The sequence below is a fragment of the Haliotis rufescens genome, unplaced genomic scaffold, assembly GCF_023055435.1.
Source record: "Haliotis rufescens isolate VD_foot unplaced genomic scaffold, xgHalRufe1.0.p SCAF_11, whole genome shotgun sequence".
Lineage (NCBI taxonomy): Eukaryota > Metazoa > Mollusca > Gastropoda > Lepetellida > Haliotidae > Haliotis > Haliotis rufescens.
Genome location: NW_025963791.1, coordinates 36,711,916 through 36,730,420, shown reverse-complemented (window position 1 = coordinate 36,730,420; position 18,505 = coordinate 36,711,916). Strand labels below are relative to the sequence as shown.

At 40.5% G+C, this 18,505-nt stretch overlaps 1 protein-coding gene across 2 annotated transcripts; it reads left to right on the top strand.

Annotated features, from left to right (window-relative positions):
• The first annotated feature begins 11 nt into the window (after window positions 1-11).
• Window positions 12-17,140, top strand: LOC124153086 (protein Njmu-R1-like). 2 transcript variants are annotated; one of them, XM_046526225.2, is made up of 12 exons: window positions 12-160; window positions 728-787; window positions 2,045-2,170; window positions 2,545-2,691; window positions 4,612-4,669; window positions 6,186-6,248; window positions 9,532-9,651; window positions 11,085-11,149; window positions 11,784-11,956; window positions 12,711-12,820; window positions 14,457-14,527; window positions 14,969-17,140. In XM_046526225.2, exons 1-12 carry the CDS (start codon window positions 45-47, stop codon window positions 15,105-15,107), a joined length of 1,248 nt encoding a protein of 415 aa, XP_046382181.1. In that variant the 5' UTR covers window positions 12-44; the 3' UTR covers window positions 15,108-17,140. The 2 variants fall into 2 exon arrangements, with proteins under 2 accessions (XP_046382181.1, XP_046382183.1); XM_046526227.2 differs by lacking the exon at window positions 6,186-6,248.
• The last annotated feature ends 1,365 nt before the right edge of the window (window positions 17,141-18,505 follow it).

Here is an 18,505-nt window from a genome sequence, read left to right as displayed (position 1 = left end):
AGTCGGAGTTTACCGATATAAGCTGAGTTGCAAGATATATAAACATGGCGGATGAGAGCGATACGGGATCTATTCAGAGCAGTCAAAGTGAACAAGGACCTGAAAAGAAAGCATTTGAAGATTCTCGTTTCTACGCATTGTATATATTTTGTCCAAAGAGGTAACAGTTTTGATAATTGAAACGTGTGGCTGCTTATCTGACTCTGGCGACTGGAGTCAGTCCCACTTGCCAAATAATTAGATTGCTTCATATTCACGAATGTTTCTATGCTTCGTTTACAGAAATGTGGACTACATTTAGATTCAAAATATGCCTAGTTGTCTTACTTAAAAATATGTAGCTCAGAATCAAAAGTAATATCCAAATGGAGTCCACAGCAATGTTTATTTTCAGAGCTGAGACAATCTAGACTTGCCAAATCAATCTAGATGTGAAAACATAACTCTTTTTCATGCATAACAACTTCATAAAACAAGTGTCATGTATTCCATTTCTTCCAACTTCAAAATTCCGATCAAAGACGTCAGTCTAGACGATGTAGACTTGAGTTGGATATATCTTTTTACTTTATTCTCTTGAGTATCAGGGTATGGCGACAAACAAACAGATGGTAACACGCTACATTTTTGAATGAAACAATGATGACAGTTTTGATATCACGTTTACTAAGACTGTCTCAATATTTTTGTTAGGAACTTACTCAAGCATTTTGTTGTATTTATTCAGGTCTCGAGCCACTGGAGAGGATGCTGACAGCTCGAGCCACTCAGAAGATGGAAATCTCAGGTCTGTCATTGTGTTGAATTACTTTCTTAAAGGGAAACAACACTCCAACTCTCAGTCTTCTAGCTGGCACTGTTTTCATTATCACGCATAATCACCAGATGCCAATTTGCATCAGCAAACCAACAACCAGGCTTTGGAGCAGCGAGGGGGCAATTGGGGGACCTTGTTTGACAGCGAGAGGGAATCCCCTTGAACATGTTGAATCCTTATTTTGATTATCCCTCATAATCAGCAGATGCCAGTTTGCATCATTGTCAGAACAAACTGGGCTTCGGAACAACAAGGGGGTAATTGGGGGACCTCGTTTACAGAGAGGAGGAATCCACTTGAATCCTCACATTTGATTGGATGATGCTTACTAAAACCTTTAATCTTGAAAATTCAACTGCATGTGGAAATGTGTATGTACAATTACGTAGTTGATACGGGTACGTATTATTTTTGCAAAACTGAAGTTCAGTTTATATCCTCAAAACAGCAGCGACCCTTAATTGTCAGTCATATTGTATATAATACAACTATTACTACTGCCTTCTTGTCTTGCATGTTCATTTTATAAACCATACATCTCTGCATTTGTCATCATTCACTTGATGCTCAGTTAATGACTGACAGAGTCTATGTAAAATAACTCAGTAACGTTCACCCCTGCCTCTGAGGGAGTCAAGGATTTGTAGCAATCAGTGGTTCGCATTTGGCATTTTTAATCTATGATTGGGTTATACCGTTACAAATCCAGGTCTGATGAATGTACTACATGTTGTGTAATATGCACGTGGCAGCACAGCATAGTGGAATTGTCAGTTGAGTTGAAAATACATTGATCAAAGGATTAACTGATAATACATTGATTAATTAATTTCTGTAATCTTGCACAGTTGATTTGTCAAAAGTAAGTGTTTATAAAGTTAGTGTTTATATATGTAGGTTTACTAAACATTTGCTAAAGCAGATGGAATACACCTATGAAGTGACTATGTAAAAATAAGATACTTTTACCTGATAATACATTGATTTATTGCTCATTGTTATCTCCCAATGGATATGTTTTAACGAACCGTGGACATCATGAACATAGCTGGCAGTGTTCAAATTAAGGGGGTGCTAGAGGCTTAAATTTGTGTTATTTTTCATCTAGGTACTCCTAACTCTTTAATGTTTTAACATTAAAGTTCTGAGAAGGACCCCCTGGGTTTCATGCTTAATTTCGAACACAGCAAGAGATCAATGTTCTGATGACTCTGTTACTGATTGCAGTCTGACAGTGGCAGCAACCAACCTCTCTGCGGCAGCTGAAACTGACCTGAGGAAATCCCTGTCTCAGAGACTTTCGAAAATACCCAACAATCCAAATGAAGGCAATTTCCTGTCTGTTGGTTTAAGGTTAATAGATCTTGTTCATTTCAGGAAAATGTCAGTTTATACTAACCTCTTCTTTAGGCTGGCTAGTACTATGGCCATGGTAACAGAACTGGAATATTGACCCTTCTGGTACAGTTTGTTCCCAATTATCTTAAAAGACCTTTGTCCTGAAGAGGTTTTGTCAGATCTTGTTTGAGAGAGGTACTACTCAGAGAAAAATATTGATGGCACCAGGCAATGAGTATATATCCATTTATCAAATGTCAAATTGCCATTACTCACAAAGTTTAAACAAGTTGCATCAATGCATTTTCACAAAATATTACTGTCTCAATATTATAATGTTGCTGCATGTTCAATCTTTGTGAGTCATTGCTTGTAATTTTGTGCTTCAGTACAAGCGACGAGTTGAGCAACTCTGCAGTGTGCTACTACTGCGTGCTGAATGGTGGCACAGCTGAGGTGCTGAAAGAGGAGACGACTCTACCAGGAACACAATATGTCATCTGCTTCATTTCATTTCTCGACAGTTCACTGGATTTATATCCTTTTTATTTCCTACAGTGATATGTTCCTTCTTCAGTTTGCAAAAGGCCCTCCTATCTGTTTGAATAAAGAGCGTTGAATGAGTTAAAAATGAAGGTGTATTGGTAGCATAGCTTCCATATTGGAACCGAATGCATTGATTATGCAAACGAAAAGAAACACTATCAGATTTGACAGCGGTTGTTAGTGGAATACGTGCACAACTGCTAACAGAAACTTGAGAAAATGCGAGAAATGGCATCAATAAACATATAAGCGGTAAGCAAAATAATTTCTTTTGGTTAGTCAGACTCAAAGTCTTGACTATAAAACATAAAATCCATGTCATTGAGCAACTAGTATTCATATGCATCAGAATTTGTTATCTAAAGTAGGAGCTGTAAGTTCTAGTATCTGTTATTTCAAATAAATGGGCAGTAGTCAGGAAATGTCCCCGAACACGCTGAAGATGTCTGACATCTCGCCCATCAGATCCCAGCAATCTTAGCAACTGTGTGGTAGCCAAAACACACACATCTGGATTTGGTAATGGTATATGTTAATAAAATACATATAAATTAATATTATATTGTTTAAGAGCCACTCAGCCAGACAAATTCCCTACTTTTGATGTTGATTGACAATTTTATATTAGCCCTGTTATGTCAACAATTATTGGGCAAATACTAGATCTAGCTCTTAGCCGCTAACAGGGAATGAAATTATGAGTGAAATAATTTATCTAGCTCTATGACTGACAAGTTTTCCTTTCGACTCCCATCAAAATACATCGATAATGCAGACAAAATACATTTTTTATGAAAATGAATAATCTGTATCGAAGAGGAATTATAATTTACTTTCAATGTGCATTAACTTCTTTATAAGAATTACATTATCTGGAAACAAGCGTTGATTAAATCACCTCCCCGTTTTTCTTCTCCGCTACTGCCAGCCATGTTTCGTGCGCTGGGGCGACAGGAAGTGTTGTTGTAGTTCGGCGAAATGCAGAATTTAATGAATATGACAATGTATTTGGTTGCCGGTGCTGTCGGTTCCCGAAAGTGGCTGTGTGGTGATTCCAATGAGAACCGCTGTTTCGATGATAGTTACTATATTTTTATGGCATTTGAAACTATTCCTGCACACTTGGTAGCTATACACACAATATTCCTTACATTAATTCTGATAATGCTTCTTTTCAATCCAATAGATAGGAAGGCTTGGTGATCATTGTACCCGGTCTGTGTTCTTGAAAACAAGGCCCTGTGGAGATTCTGGGTTAGCATACCTATGTTGGTCATAAGAGATGACTTAGTGGGTCAGGTGGTCTGGCTAGGTGACTTGTTTGGAGGGCATGTTATTGTACTCCAACGCCATGGATCGCTACTTATAATACCAATCACTGATTTGTATAGCCCAGACTCCACTATTTACAAGCTGCTATCATACAGCTGGTATATTGCTGAGTGTGGCGTCAACATGGTTAAACAACCAACTTTAAAACATGATCAACCCATCCCAGACAGTACGTTATTGTAACATGTTATGTACAATTATGAGCCTTAAGACGCTCCATATTTTGCATATGCCTTGGAATTTGTCAAGTTCATCTATCTGTTATCAGGCGTCCTGCATTACAACAATTTGTTCCTGGTTTTTGATGATTCTTTCAAATTCTGGCATCAATAAACAACCGTCTTTGTACTTTGTATTCAGTAGTGAGCAGACATGGTAGAAAAGAGACAAATTATTTTATTTTATTCACCATTTTTCTAAAACTTATGGAAGGGTCCAGCCATATAAACATGTGTTATTCAGTTAAGCTTGTCTTTTATCTTGTAATGACATGGCTGAATACTAAACTAAATGTGAATTCTCTGGAAGGTTATTACCACTCTGACAGCATTGCTTGTATATTTTCCTGACTGGGTCACATTTCGCCCGGAGTTGGACCAGTACACAACTGGCATTGTCAAGCTTCTGGATGCTGAGGTACGTGAAAGCAGTAGTGGTGTGTTTTCAATGCTGGTGTGACGTTTTCATTATCAGGATTACGTGAAATGATCTCTGTCTGCAAGAGATGATCTGGTGATGCTGTCAAGGCTTATTTTAGAATCTGGTTTGGATCAAAATGACTATTTGAGAAGGTAATTTGATAATGGTGTTGCATTTCATTAAAGGTTTTGCCTGTGAGCAAGAGTGATTAACTTTTCAGTAAAACTATTAGCATGCTTCAGGTGATTAAAGATCATGAAGATATGGAGGCTAAATATAACCCTTACTTTGTCTTTGTTTTAACTGGAAGCAAGTTTCTTTTGGGTAAAAATAGGTAAAACAATTAATATTTTAATTAACCAATGATTTTCTTAACTGCATCAGATCTGCTTAATTTAACTGCATGGAGATATAACCGTTGTTTTAGACTGAATTTTTGTAGATGCATGATCTAATTTCTAGTTTCCAATGTAGAATTAATGTCTATTTTATATCACATCAATTGTAACGTGTTATATTAAACAGGATTGTATTAACAAACGTTCTTTCTTGCAGTGACGTTATTTTGCTTCCATGCAGAGTTTTATTTGATTTGATGTGGGTTGCTAGTTTAGCAGATTGTGTATACTAATAACAGATATGAGGTGGTCATTATGGTACTGTCTAACCAGTTTTTGCACTTTTCCTTTGCCAAGTTTTGCTATGGAGGAGTGGTGGGTCGTATGACTTAAGTTTAGTGCCTTGGTAACAGAACATACCACACCACGCGTTTACAGATCATTTTTGGCACAGTCTTGGGTTGATGCTGCACCAACATTTATTTTTACCACTCTGCATGTCACAAGTTCTTCCCTCACTATTCGCATTTGCACCAGAGACAAAAAGACACAATTTGGATTAGAGTTTTTGAATTTTGAATGAAGAAATATGTCTTTTGTTGAAATTTGAATTGAAGTGTATGCTGCATCCAATATATTTGAGATACAGATTATGAAGTTTTGAAAAGATAAGGGGGCAGTCAGGTAGCCTAGTGTTCGCTCATCACGCGGAAGACATGTTTTCGATTCCCGAACATGGGTACAATGTGTGAAGGCCATTTCTGGTGTTACGTGTGATATTGCTTTAATGTTGCTGAAATCGGGGTAAAATCATTTTCACTCACTCACTCGTATAGATAAAAGATAACAGAAGAAGGGCAAAGTTAGTTAACAGCAAGGACATTCTCACTGACTGCAGTAGACTAATGCTTAGTCTCTTAAAATTTATAACTTTGATTGAAACTAGCAACTATATTTTAATTAAAAAGGAGCCCCAGTGAGATGGGAGAACCTGTGGAAAATCTAGACTTGCTTGATTTAGGGCTGAAGCATTGCAGTAAGGCTCGGGCGGAAAGGGAAAATGATATGGTTGAGGGACTGAGACAGACTGTGAGTGTGTGAGCACATGTCCAGGGACTGTCCACCACCCTCCACATCCTCCTCCTTCAGTGTCCTGCATGCTTTGTCTCCTTCAGCCTGCAGCCATTAGAGAGACTTCATCCAAGTCCGCCAACTCCGACTCCGCACCACACGGGCAGGTAAACCATGATCACACATGCCTCTGTGTGTTACTGTACTCCCACACTGGGACATTGTTTTAACATGGTAGGAGGATCTAGGCAATGCCCCCTGTTGTAGAAAGATGGCTTTGTGTTCAGGGAAGGGTTGTGGAGTAAATCAGTGTTGGACCTACCCTGTATGTGCCACGTAATATTTTGGATCTACAAACATAGGCGGATCACCCCCCTCTCTTCTGAAAACCCATGTTATTATTCCCTTTAACTGTGGTTACAAGCATGAATACAAAGCTTTGGTCAATTCTTGTTTCGTATAAACAGATGTTGCCAGAATATTGCTGAATGTGGCTTTAAAGATGTACCGCATCACAAGAAAGTAAATACTAAGACAAGGATGTGATTTGCTATCATGGCTGTGGAAATTGTCATGTGTACTGACTTTGATTATAGCTTGATTTGCTTGATGAAACAAGCATGCTATGTCTACACAACGTCGGATCTCATGGTCTTGCAGCTACATGAGTTTATTATACATATATTAATACATTGATCTCCTGTCTCCATGGAAACCATTTCATTGAAAGATAAAAAAAAAACATTGTCAAAATATTTATGAAGGTAAGAACGTATCAGCACAATGCTTTCTGCAACAAGGGGCTTGTTTGAGATCAAATAGGATGAAAGATAGGTCGCTCTTGTAGTGTACAGGAAATCTTTTGGAGATTTATGAAATTCAAAGTCAAGTGAGGTTCCATGGGTTAATACAGAGTAAACCTCTGGCACTGTAAGGATATATATACTTGTGTTTGAGTATATTAGTGTAGACATTTTAGGAGTTACATTTCTGTTACCATGGTTACGAGTGGTTAGGTTTCCAGTATTTGGAATTTCAAAAGAAATGTCTTGTTTTTACCAGGTCTCGATCTTGTTTCCTATACACCTGGGTGCCGTTGCACAAAACAACCCTAGTGCTACAACTGTCGTAACTCTATGGGAGTTACGATCACCTTAGCACTAAATCGCTCTGTACAACGGCACCTAGTATAAGTACTACAAGTAACAGACACATTTCACAATTTGAAATTCACACACATGCCATTGAACTGATGTGTTTCTTTTTTAGATGGGGGGGGGGGGGGGGGGGGGGGATGTCTGTAACAGCAATGTTTAGGCTACACTTGTTGAAAGTCTGTTCAACAATAGTCCTATTGCTAAGATTGCTTTGTGCAAGTAGACTCTTTTGAAAATGAGGTTTGAACATTCATATCAACGTGTTCATTCACATCTTAAGGGGTGGTGCAGTAGCCTAGTGTTCGCCTAGGTATGCCAAAGACCCGGGTTTGATTCCTCACATGGATACAAGGTGTGAAGCCCATACTGGTGTCCCCAGCCCTGATATCGCTGGAATATTCCTAAACGTGGCGTAGAACCATATTCACATCTTTGAGAATTTGTATCCCATTTGTCAATGAAATGTGCATGCCTAGCATGAATCACAAGTGTTTGCACTGAGTCGAGACAATGGAGAGCATTGATTCTTGAAGGAACTTCAGTTTGGTTGTTAGTTGTAGTTTCTTTGCTAATGAATGTGATGAGATCGCTGTACTGATGATTTATTGCATGGCATGTAAAAAGGCATTTCAAATTGAAAATATTTTCTTTTTGAGGAATGAAATATTTTTTATATTTACAACCAAAGCATACTCGTGTCAATCTTGTTACTATTTACTATCACTGAGGACAAGGGTGGCCAAGTCGTCTATGACACCTTTATTCACTATGTAGAGTTGTGTCCCTTGGTCATGCCTGGAACCTATAATCGTGGGTTCGAATCCCAAATTCACTCTGATTTGGTTTCCAGGTTTGTCAGTACCATACCTGTGCTCATGGGTTTCACCCCAGTTCTAAAAAAACTCAGACCTGCACAGCTTCAGTCTTTTCTCCCACATGAAGTGGGCGTGCTGACCGAAATACTGTTCAAAGTGGCATTAAACCAAACTTATTAACATCATGAACATGGTAGACATATAAATTGATAGGTTGTGATAGGGTTAACATTTCAAATTAGCGGTCTTCTCTACCCATTTATTTCTTATCTATGTATATCTCCAGTTTTGTTTTATTTGCCCTTGTGTTGAGCTTCTCCCCCTTATGGCGGTGTCGGGATCTTCAACTCGCCTGGGATGTTTTCATGTATTGGTGAAAGAATCCTTTTCATTCAACACTCTTATTTTGTTTAGTTTGAACGTTAAAGACAGGTTTAACATATGTTACAATGCTTGTGATGCACCCAATTGAAACAATTGAGGAAGGTTGAAGATAAGTAAGTGGGTTCTTATTACAAAACTCCTATTTGTGCTGTTGATGAGTACCCGTGGGTATTCAGGGTGGTCAGGCTCGGTGACTTGATTGGTGACGTGTCATCATACCCCGGCATGGATTGTTGCTCATAATATCAGTCACTTGATTGCCTGGTCATGATGTGATGGTTTACAGGCCACTCTCATATAGCTAGAATACTGCTGAGTGTGGCGTTAAACAACAAAGATGTACATATTGGCATTTGATTGCATGGATGACTGACCACCTTGAAAAACATATCTCATTTGTAACCTATTGAGGGGCAGTCGGATAGCCTAGTGGTTAAAGCATTCGCTCATCACGCTGAAGACCTGGGTTCGATTCCTCACATGGGTACAATGTGTGAAGCCCATTTCTTATGCCCCCCCTGATATTGCTGGAATATTGCTAAAAGCAGGGTAAAATCAAACTCATTCATTCATTCATGTTATCTATTGAAGGGGTACAGGTGCCCCAGTCATCTAAAGCACCTTGAGTTACATCCCTTATGCATGCCAGGAGCCTATGATCGTGGGCTCATATCCTGGTTTTGCCTGTTTATGTTTCTAGGTTTGTTAGCACCATACCCGTGTTCATGGACCTGGAACTCTTCAGGGTTTTCACCCACATCAAGCTGACATGCTGTGATATATGTGAAATACTATTCAAAGCAGCGTTAAGCTTTACCCACTCACTCACTAACTGTTACCTGTTGAGTGTGTGATTGTACCTGAACAGTGGATCGATGCTGACACTATCAACCACAGGGTTGTCTGTAATATTTCAGAATTACCTAATTCACCTGCACATGATTACTTATAGAAGGTGATAGTTTAATTTGTTTAAATTTATCCCCACATAGAGTAAGTGTTTGATGTGTGTAAGAGGTTATTCTGCTTGTAGATGGTTGTTAACTTCTAAGTGTTTCTGAGACCCCTGTTTCCATGTCGGTGTTTTTGTGTAGCTGAGTCAGATAGATGGCGCTGTCAAGGACTACTTGGAGCGCTGGTATGAGGTGGTGTTGGAATACCTGGCTCGATGTGTGGCCAAACTAGGATCAAACGTTCACTACCTTATATATGCGGTAAGTTTCAATGATGGCAAAATCTTAATCACCATATTTATTCTTATCGACTGCCTCTGTGGTCCAGTTGATAAAGTGTCTTCCTGGAGAGCAGAAGGTCTGTGCTTTGATACCCATCTGTGTCACACCAAAGAATGTTAAAACATGGTTCTTGTTGTTTCCTTGCCTGGTGCTCTGCATTAGGGGGATAAAACAAGGATTGGTTGGCTCTCAGTCAGTATACTGTGTCTGAGTGGGGTTATCATGTAAAGTGTGGCATGGTATCTCAATGGGCTGGCACTATAAAACTGTCACCAGTCCAGACTGTTTGAACTTGCTACATAAACATGTCTGTTATTATTATCCCCCGCCGCGCGAAAGCGCGAAGCGGGGGATATAGTATTCACGACCGTCCGTACGTCCGTCCGTCCGTCCATCCGTCCGTCCGTCCGTACGTCCCACCTGTTTGTTGCCGCGATATCTCAAGAACTAAACACTGGATTGTCTTCATATTTGGAACTATGGTGTATATACAGACTCCGCAGACACCAGTCGGTTTTGGTGACCTTGACCCCATTTTCAAGGTCACAGCAGGCATATCTGCTTTTGGAGTTGGAAAACGGTGTTGCCGCGATATCTCAAGAACTAAACACTGGATTGTCTTCATATTTGGAACTATGGTGTATATACAGACTCCGCAGACACCAGTCGGTTTTGGTGACCTTGACCCCATTGTCAAGGTCACAGCAGGCAAATCTGCTTTTGGAGTTAGAAAACGGTGTTGCCGCGATATCTCAAGAACTAATCGCTAGATTGTCTTCATATTTGGAACTATAGTGTATATACAGACACCGCATACACCTGTCAGATTTGGTGACCTTGACCCCATTTTCAAGGTCACAGCAGGCAAATCTGTTTTTGGAGTTGGAAAACGGTGTTGCCACAATATCTCAAGAACTAATCGCTGGATTGTCTTCATATTTGGTAGTATGGTGTACAGGCGGGGGATATTTCGTCACTCTGTGACAAATACTTGTTTATGTGGCATTAACGTTAAGGTTTTAAACTTGAATTAGGCAAACATCCATGTGGTACTCTTTAGACTTAGGTGACATTAGAGTGTACTTATCCCCATACACATGCTGTCATGAATTTCTTTTCTCTGAAGTAAAAAACTTGTTTACTTGCCAATATATTAACAAATATTGGCATGGGTGCTTATAAGAGCGGGGCGCTAATTATGGCAAATACAGTAGGAGCGATGTTTCAGTGTAGATTCTGACACCGTTTTCAAGTGATGACTTGCTTGATAACGGTGTTAGAACTTACACAAACGTCGCTCCTAATTGTAATAATGAAGTTGTTCATCCATAATTCTTATCCTTACTTGGTACTCCAACTTCTAAATGCCTCTCAAAGAAACTTACGACGACTGTTCATGTGTGATGTTGCAGGCTCTGTTGGATGCACAGCTACAGATGAAGGGCTTCACCCAGCAAGAGGAGGCAGATATCAACAAGTGGGTTGTGTGACACTTAGTTCCTATATCGAGATGAATATTAGTACATGTTGATTCTGTATTTGTAAGGAAAGTAAGTTGCAACAACCACAGGTATTAACTATGAACTGCATTGTCAGAACCCCAAGAGATTTACTAACATGTAAAGGCGGTACAGTGCTTCAGACTGTTCAAGAGCCGTGGGTCATTGACATCTGAAAAAACAATAGCCCTCCTAATGAGCAGTATGGGTGCAATGGTGCTTTATTCCTTACCCCTGGTCCAGCATTTTCACATGGACCCATGAAGATCCGGGGTAGAATAGGTCTTCAGCAACCCATGCTTGCAGTAATAGGTGACTATGCTTGTTGTAAGAGGCGACTAACGGGATCGGATGGTCAGGCTCGCTGACTTGGCTGATGCATGTCATCGTATCCCTATTGCGTGGATCGATGCTGATGATGTCAATCACTGGATTGACTGTTCCAGACTCGAATATTTACAGACCGCCGTCATATAGCTGGAATATTGCTGGGTGCAGTGTTAAACAACATGAAACTGAAATTGAAACTGAATGTCGTAGTGTATTTCACTATTGGCAAAGATGTCAAGTGATCATAATAAGTGTTGGAACCTACACTACCTTCCTCTGCAGGTTTGTGAAGTGCTGCAGCTTGTCGTCTCTCGTCCAGCAGCTTCAGGCGGAGGAGACCCCGGGGAAAAGTGATGGGGATCTCCTCCTGAACCTCGACACCACCATCACCTCACTTCAGTCTGTCACGGCAGTACTCACAGCTAAGGACAACACCTTCATGTTTGAAGTTGATAGTAAGAGGAGCTTTTCTTACAGGAAATCTAATCAGGCCAAACTGTGTTGGGTATTTGTCTTTCTAGTTCACCCTCAACAGTGTGAGGAACAGAATATAACAGCTACTCAGTGTCACACGCATCTCAGGGGGGTTGGTTAGCTTAGTGGTTAAAGCGTTTGCTCGTCACGCCGAAGACCCGGGTTCGATTCCCGACATGGGTAAAATGTGTGAAGCCCATTTCTGGTGTCCCCCGCAATGATATTGCTGGAATATTGCTAAAAGCGGTGTAAAACCATACTTTAACCACTTTAACCACTAGGCTACCCGACCACCCCTCTTGTGATGGAGCTTCTATGCACATATATAAGGGTATTTCTTCCAATGTATGTATGAATGTCATGTATACAGGCACTGGACTGTTATATATTCCATGGCAGATTCTGTTGACACTCATTGCTGGCAGGAGACCTTACAAAATACTGATTATTGGCTGGGTATTGGCCGACCTCATTTTCTATCCCACAGATTATACCCTGAAGAGTTTACCCCATACATACCAGAATAATCTGATGAGACATAACATTTATCGTTACCCTGAAATTATGTCTGATATATTCTTGTGCTGATCAGGAGCTTCCTGTTATGTAATTTGCGTTTTTGTGTTCGGGGGTATGTCAAGCATGTTTTTATGACAACATATTTCTTGATTAAATAGTTAAATGATACATGTTCATAAGGTCTTATTCTGAAAGTAATAACTAAACCTGTTTCAGATTTCTCGTCAACCTGTCAGTTCTGCAAGATGGCAACAGAGCACCTGATGTCCGGAGACCCCAAGAACGTGACGAAGATCAAGGAAACCCTGGAGTCAGTGAAGCTGGCGGTGAGTGGGAGATACACGTGTTTATCCACCATGTTCCCTCACCTGCTTCCTGTTCTCAGCAGCCCCATGGGGACCTGGGTGGGAGTAGGTTCCCAACACTATTGCATGTTGTAGGAGACGACACAAGTGGATCTGTGACCTGTGCAGGTTGTATGGTGAACAGGGTTGTGGGATGGAAGGATTAGAAGGTCTTTGGTTTTGTCAATTGCTGTTTAAACATCACTCCACTGAACTTATCGCTGCTTAAAGGCAGGCCTCAAAGTTTAAGTTTTTCCCAAGGAGTCATTGGCTCCGAACAATTGTTTGCAGGGAGCCAATGTGAAATTCAAGGAGTTATGTGAAAACTCAAGGAGTCAAACTTCAAGAATATAGTCAGTAATGTGTTATACTGTTGAAGCATATCTAATCTGTCCTGACTGATTCCGTCCTTTAGTGTAACATGCTTTGTTGTTGAGTACGTTGTTGTAAGAACAAGATTGTCAATTAATTTTTAACCTCACAATTCCCATCATGATTTCTAGATTTTCTAAGATGAAATTTTAGTTCAGTCAGTCAGTATTTATAAATGTATTGTATTTCGGTCACTAATATTATGCAGTTAGTGATATCAGTCGCCGACTTGATTTTTTAGAAGTAGCCAAGTGGCGACTGCTTACCGGTAAATAATATTGATCGCCAAGAGGAAATTTCATCTGCCATGGCGACCAAATCAGTTGCAACTTTGTGGCCTGACAGGGCATTCTCATACCGGAGACAACGACCGGTACCGTTCATGGCAGTGATGGTGAATCATGCAAATGAGTTTGACCCAACAATATCTCCGAGTCATGTTATTTTAGGCCAATCACCAAGACCAGAAACAATACTTTTCTTTGGGCGATATCAGCAGGAGGTAGTCTAGCCCAAACTCCAATACTTACTGGCTGTTGTGTTATAGCTCAACTATTGAGCACTGCGGTGTAGAAACACAACACAAATAGAGAAACACCTTCGTACGATCCCTCACTACTAACATTGTACCATACGAGGATGAATGCAAAAACTACATAAAGTAAACTACCTTTATAATGAACACTCTTATAACGAACTGACCGATACAACGAACTTGTTTTCTAGTCCCGGCTATTTGTTGTATATATCCTGTATATACGCTTATAACGAACTACGGTTATTACGAACTAAAATTAGTGGTCCTTTGAGTTGTTATAAGCGTAGTTTACTGTATCAGCATTGTGGAAACATGTTGACAAACATTTTTGATTACCTGCCCCTTGCTAAGCATGCTAACAAGTCAGTACTAACTACAGCATATACAGATTACATGTCGGCTGAATATACAGTGATGTTCATACACCTGTTGCTGATGTCATAGTGAGTGAGTGAATGAGTGAGTGAGTATGGTTTTACACCACTTTTAGCAATATTCCGGCAATATCACGGTGAGGGACACCAGAAATGGGCTTCACACATTGTACCCATGTTGGGAATCGAACCTGGGTCTTCTGCGTGACGTGCCAACGCTTTAACCACTAGGCTACCCCAATGATGGTGTCATACAATATGGTTTGTATTAAAGTGCATGTAAAGTGTTGATATGTTTTATTGGTTTATAATTCTCAGTTGTTTTTTGCTGCAGTTCATTCACAATTTGAACAAACTGAAGAGATTCTTGAGGCAGGCAGAAACTGACCATTATGCTTTGTTCAGGTAAGTCGCTGCCCAGACAATCATAAATTATTGTTTACCCTGATACACCTTCTGCAAATTCCCCTTCTTTGATCCCTTAACACGGAACCCAAAGGTGCCGCTCCACCAGATCACTGATACAATTACCTCCCTTTGAACCCTCACTTTCCTTCTCATCGAGCTTCAACAACACGTGTTTGCGAAGCTGATTTGTTTTCCTTTAACATTGGACTCAGAGAGGTGGTAAGGGTTTAAGGGAGGTAACTCTGGTGATCTGCTGGAGACACACCCAAGCAGAGACGAACGATTTGGTTTTGGTTCTGTGTTATGTGATCGAAGAGAGAGGGAATTTGTAGAGTTTCAATCGGGATAAGTAAACTAATATACTAAATACCTTAATACTATTTTGTCCAAATGAGGTGTTTAATGTGCCAGTTATAGTTTGACTTGTTCTTATTACAGATCTCTAATCTATCTAAAGAAGAGCGGGGCGGGTGACCTGTTGCTCCGGTACGTCCACCTGGACGCCAGCCCTGATACTCTTAATGTACTCACAGTGCTACAGGATTTCATCAAGAGTAAAGGACAGGCTCTGGTCTGAATCTAGTCTGTTTCAACATGATTCAGCCCTAGCATGATATTCATAAGAAGCCAATTCTTTCTCAATCAACAGTAACCATGTTTTCTGTGCATCTAGGAATATACGAGTACCTTGGTAATTCTTTTGCTGAGTCAGTTTATGACTTTGTGTTCTTGTTGAATTCACTGAAGAGTTAAATCTTTTATACAGTGAAACCCTGTTTACCAGATCATACTCTTCTAAGGGAAATATCCAGATTAACAAAATTCTGGATCAACAAGATCTTGGATTCATGTCCCTGGTTTTACAACCCAACAGTAGTCGTTCAGAAAACAGTTTCCAGATTAAAGTGGTCCGCACTTCTCTGGTTTCTCTGTATATGACCAATCTCCAGATAAGAGAGCATGTATCATCAAATTAAACTTGAAGCAAGTCATGACTTGGGGGCTTGTTGTCTTACAGAAATGTTGTGTTTGTTTAGCTGGTATTAACAGATTACAGTGAAATCGCTGTAATTTTGTTGACAGCGGCAGTAAACATCAGCCACTGTCATCGCAGATCGTGTGTTGACAGAGGCAGTAAACACCAGCCACTGTCATCACAGATCGTGTGTTGACAGGGGAAGTAAACATCAGCCACTGTCATCACAGATCGTGTGTTGACAGCAGAAGTAAACATCAGCCACTGTCATTACAGATCGTGTGTTGACAGCGGCAGTAAACATCAGCCACTGTCATCACAGATCGTGTGTTGACAGCGGCAGTAAACATCAGCCACCGTCATCACAGATCGTGTGTTGACAGCGGCAGTAAACATCAGCCACCGTCATCACAGATCTTATGTTGACAGCGGCAGTAAACATCAGCCACTGTCATCACAGATCGTGTGTTGACAGTGGCAGTAAACATCAGCCACCATCATCACAGATCGTGTTGACAGCGGCAGTAAACATCAGCCACTGTCATCACAGATCTTATAATGACAGCGGCAGTAAACATCAGCCACCGTCATCACAGATCGTGTGTTGACAGAGGCAGTAAACACCAGCCACTGTCATCACAGATCGTGTGTTGACAGCGGAAGTAAACATCAGCCACCGTCATCACAGATTGTGTGTTGACAGGGGCAGTAAACATCAGCTTCTGTCATCACAGATCGTGTGTTGACAGCGGCAGTAAACATCAGCCACCGTCATCACAGATCGTGTGTTGACAGTGGCAGTAAACATCAGCCACCGTCATCACAGATTGTGTGTTGACAGCGGCAGTAAACATTAGGCCACTGTCATCACAGATCTTATGTTGACAGCGGCAGTAAACATCAGCCACTGTCATCACAGATTGTGTGTTGACAGTGGCAGTAAACATCAGCCACCATCATCACAGATCGTGTTGACAGCGGCAGTAAACATCAGCCACCGTCATCACAGATCTTATGTTGACAGCGGCAGTAAACATCAGCCACTGTCATCACAGATCGTGTGTTGACAGTGGCAGTAAACATCAGCCACCATCATCACAGATCGTGTTGACAGCGGCAGTAAACATCAGCCACTGTCATCACAGATCGTGTGTTGACTTGCTCACTTCAGAGTCAGGACACCTCTACATATAGGACCAACTTTACACAAGGGCCTCTTCCAGTCTAACCATGTGTCAAACGTCATGTAATCACCGACATATGCCAGAAATGTTGTGCAGGTATCACAGTTTGTCAAACAAACTTCCATGTGCAATATATAATGTCCAGATTTTGTCACTGTTGCATCCCACTGATGACAAATCATGTAAAATGTTCTTGTTGATCTTACATGATCTCACTTGTTCACCACTGATGCCAGTCATGGCCCAGAGCCTGTAGAAGCAGGGATGGAAATTAACCAAGAATGTCTACTTGCCCAAATATTGACAACATATGGCAGTACCCCTCCAAAATGTTTGAAATTCTACCAGCCCTTAAGATACCTTTAACATTAACAAAACTGGTCCCATCTTCCCGAGGCAAGAGAGTTAACTGACTATAAAAGTCCAGTTTCCACCCTTGCCGAACTAGGCTTGTATTATGGAGTTACATTTGGCTGGACTTACAAGTCTATGCACAGTCCAATCAAAATCGTGCACCGAAATTGAAATCCGGTTCGTAAACTGTCATGCAGATTTCGGTCGAATGCAGGATTTGCAAAACATGTGTCCGCCAACTCGTCAGCAGATATTTTCCAAATCTTTTCATGTTTTTAATCAAGGTGCTCACGCGATTTGATGCATTTCGCGATTTTAAGACCCGTTTTATCCCAATATAGATCTTGATTATCGATCAGATTGTCCTGACTGGGCGCCACCATTTTGTGTGAAGCAAACGCAAGTGATACGAGAGGTGGAATCTGATTGGTCCATAGGGGAGGCTTAGAAGGGACATAACTGGTAATAGCCACTGGTGGCGCTACGATCAAGCCCAGTAATTCCAGCCCAGTTCGGCAAGGGTGAAAACTGGACTTTTAAAGTCAGTTAACTCTCTTGCCTCGGGAAGATGAACTGGTCAAGGCTAGAGGCCTAGTGCTTGTCTCCATCCCTGCTACTGTTACGTTTCACTTAATACTTACATGAATTCGGGAGCATCAATTTACTTGGGGGTGTGGTGGGACAAAAAATGGCGTGTTTGTTTTGTGGAAAGTACCCAAATTGCAAATTTGTTGTGTTTGTTGGATACAGATGAGATAAAAAATGTTTTCACACAAAGTTCCCACAGACCCCCCTGTAAATGGAATGGATGCTCCCTTAGTCTTTCCTTATTAGAAATGAAGAATGAAGTTCATTTAGCAATTGATTAGATTAAACATGTCTTTTAAAAAATGTATAAAAAAATAAAATAATTGTAACAATTCATTTTAATGTTAACATTGTGACTGCTACGATCGTACTAGAATGGCCAGAATAACAGATGATAGTACACACTTTCTGTAAATATCACATGCTATGTTAACTTATTGCTGTGATAATGCTCATATCATATTGTTACTTGTATATATTGTTTTCTGAGCAAATGTTACACTTCAACTTGTTACTGTTATAAGAATTGGGAACAAGAACATCAACAGTCCACTGCCAAAGTTTCCCAATGTGAGTCAAACACTGTGCTTAGATTGCATGGGTTTCATGTAGTCCACTGAATCAGGTGTTGTCCAAGCTTTATTTGAGCTGGATATACTGCTCATACACCAGAGAGAACTGGGATAGAAGTGCATGGTATATTGCAGCTACACGTCTCGGGATCCTAGTGTCAGTGTGGAGTGCTGTATTGTTAATGTAGCTGGAATATTGCTGAGTGCAGCGTTAACCTACTAACAAACAATTATGTATTGTTAACTGCCGTCATATAGATGGAATAGTGCTTACTGCGGCGTTAAACTACAAACAAAAAAT